General features: G+C 45.2%; 1 protein-coding gene across 1 annotated transcript; it reads right to left on the reverse strand.

Moving 5' to 3' along the window:
* On the reverse strand, positions 1-2481 carry LOC136447880 (mitochondrial dicarboxylate carrier-like). The gene has a single exon (XM_066446995.1). It carries the CDS (start codon positions 1906-1908, stop codon positions 1003-1005), a length of 906 nt encoding a protein of 301 aa, XP_066303092.1. The 5' UTR covers positions 1909-2481; the 3' UTR covers positions 1-1002.
* Positions 2482-2568: the final 87 nt, after the last annotated feature.

Genomic DNA, 2568 nt, shown 5'->3' on the forward strand with positions numbered 1-2568 from the left:
CTGGGTCCCAGGATACATTTTATTACTCATTGTTGAACACCTGACAACCATAAAGAGAAACAATTTAACAGAATAGTTAAAAGAAATTATCTTACATTCTACTTATAATTGATAGAATAGTTAAAAGAAATTATCTTACATTCTACTTATAATTGATAACCACCTAAAAATGAATTAAACTAAAACTAATATTCATACAAACTAGTTTGGTCACAAATATACACCCTTGTCCTGCTATAATAATGTCTAAGATGATACATCTTGACTATGTAATTGAATACAGAGAAAAACAAAAAACATTCTAAACTCACACCTCTTTGATTTCCTTGGTTCATCATTAACATATGAACAAGTTGCTTTCAGAAGGTGCCTCGTTGTTCCACAGGTGTGTCCACTGGTAGTACTTATATTCATTCAATAAAGCATATTGATTCCTATTTGTATCCATCAAGATCTTCATTCCTTTCAATTTACAAGTCATTTGTTCTTGTGGTCCAACACTTTTGGTCATTATCACTCATTTCTGATACAGGTAGCTCTATCATTTTCCCATTGTCACAAGTCTATGTAAACATTGACTCTTACTGAAAATCATGCAACATTGGAAAAGGTGACGATAAGTTCCAACTCCAAGATGAGCTAGAATGTTTGATTGATTTATATGACTATGTATGAACTTACAAACAGCAACACATGTAAGGTACATTTGTGTGTCTGACATATTCAGCATCAATACTGCCACAGTTCACAATTCTAAGGGAATGCATAGCATATGGGGATGCAAACACCCTTCACACTGGCACAGGGTAAGATCTTTACTATTTATATTTTCAAATGACAGAGACACGATGCCTGACAGCTAACCAACTTTTCAGAAATCATCAATCCATTGATACACTGCTATGGTTTTGCAACAGAAGTCCATTTTTGCATTTGATCCTTGAGATTTTCATTGCCATGAATCATAAGTCCTGCAGTACCAGTTAAGGTGTTAGGTGGTGCTTATGCAGTGTAAGCAGGCAGCACACCCATGTTCTTCCTGAGCTGCTCAAAGAAGATAAAGGTGAGGATGGTGTGGGGTCCGAGCCGCACGAATGCTGGAACAAACCCCTTGAAGAACCCGAATGGACCCACTTTGCCGATATCCACTGCACACGCCAAAATGCTAGAGTACTGCCCTGGCGCCGCATTCATCAACCGCGTTTTCATCACATCCACGGGCTGCGTCATCGCCGTCGCTACGCCGCCAGCGAGGAAGCTAGCCGTGAAGTGAGTGACGATGTTGTCCTTCATGAAGCTCGTGGAAAGGAGCATCTGCTTGAACTGGTCGTAGAACGCAATCTGTCCGACTGTCACGAGAATCGCCCTGGAGGACGCCATCGTCACACCCGAAAACAAACCCTTCACTCCCTCCTCCGCCACGACACACCTCCATCCGTGGAACACGTGCCTGTAGTTCCGCCTCAACTCCGGTGGCAGCTTCATGTCGTTCTGCATCCTCACGTTCACCATATCCGCCGGCGTGCCCACAACTCCGCCACAGAACCCTCCCAGCGAGGCCAGCATCACCTTCTGGTAGAACGGCAGATTCGCACCACCTGAATGTTCTGATAACTTCTGCTTCGCAGTCTCATAGATGGCAAACCTGGTCATGGAGTATGTCAGTTGTCGCATGACTGACGCTGTGATCCCGTTGTACAACCCAACAATTCCATCTGCCTTCACAACTTTCACTCCCATCTGCAGCAACCCAAACTCCTTCTGCTGTTGAGTTTGCAAGTGGACTTTGAGCAGGTCCAGTGGGTGGGTACAGCAGGCCGCCATGGCAGATGCCACGCCCCCAAAATACCATCTTCCGATCTTCTTAGCTTTCAGTTCTTCACTATCGGAAAATCCCAGAAACGTCATGGTGGACAAGCTCACGGAGGTATACAGAGGATCAAGGCTAACCAAAGTCTCTTGTTTGTCTGATTAAACAGTCTTACAACACAGGGTGACAGCACATGAAATCCAGTTCAAACAAGCTTGCGCTGGAAAAGTCACGACTTCCGTGGTGAAATGACGTACTTGTATCGGCTGGGTTAAACTTATGTTAAACTTAAAAGGCAGCAATCATCGTGAGTCAGCAAAACACTTGACCTACACTGCGCAGCCCGGTTTCCATGGAACAGGTGACGATCACGTTTGGCGGAGCATGGAGTCCTGAGGGAATAGTAGTCTAGAATCCGTGCAGACAGGCTCGACAGCAAGCTGGATGATAATTCAAATAAAAATTTGAATGGTGGGGAGGGGGGCGCGTGTCTTGTGACGTGGCGTGGCTAACGCTAACACAAAGCTTCCTACCTCCAGTTGCAGCGTGGGTAGCACTGAGCAGCTAGACACGCCTGCAGAGGTTAAATATACAACGTCTGCAAGAAAAAACGACCTTTGAGCGAAGCTTGACGTGACCTACGTGACGTACCCAGCTGACATGCGGGCCGTGAGACAAACAACCCCAGAAACAAGATGGCGGATGAACTCTGGTGACCCCACGAGGGGCGTTTCCCGCGCGATTTTCCAAATAAGGAA

The sequence above is a fragment of the Branchiostoma lanceolatum genome, chromosome 13 (assembly GCF_035083965.1).
Source record: "Branchiostoma lanceolatum isolate klBraLanc5 chromosome 13, klBraLanc5.hap2, whole genome shotgun sequence".
Lineage (NCBI taxonomy): Eukaryota > Metazoa > Chordata > Leptocardii > Amphioxiformes > Branchiostomatidae > Branchiostoma > Branchiostoma lanceolatum.

Excerpts from the sequence above, each read along its gene's own strand:
- LOC136447880 (XM_066446995.1), bottom strand. The coding sequence starts at position 1,908 with ATGACGTTTCTGGGATTTTCCGATAGTGAAGAACTGAAAGCTAAGAAG.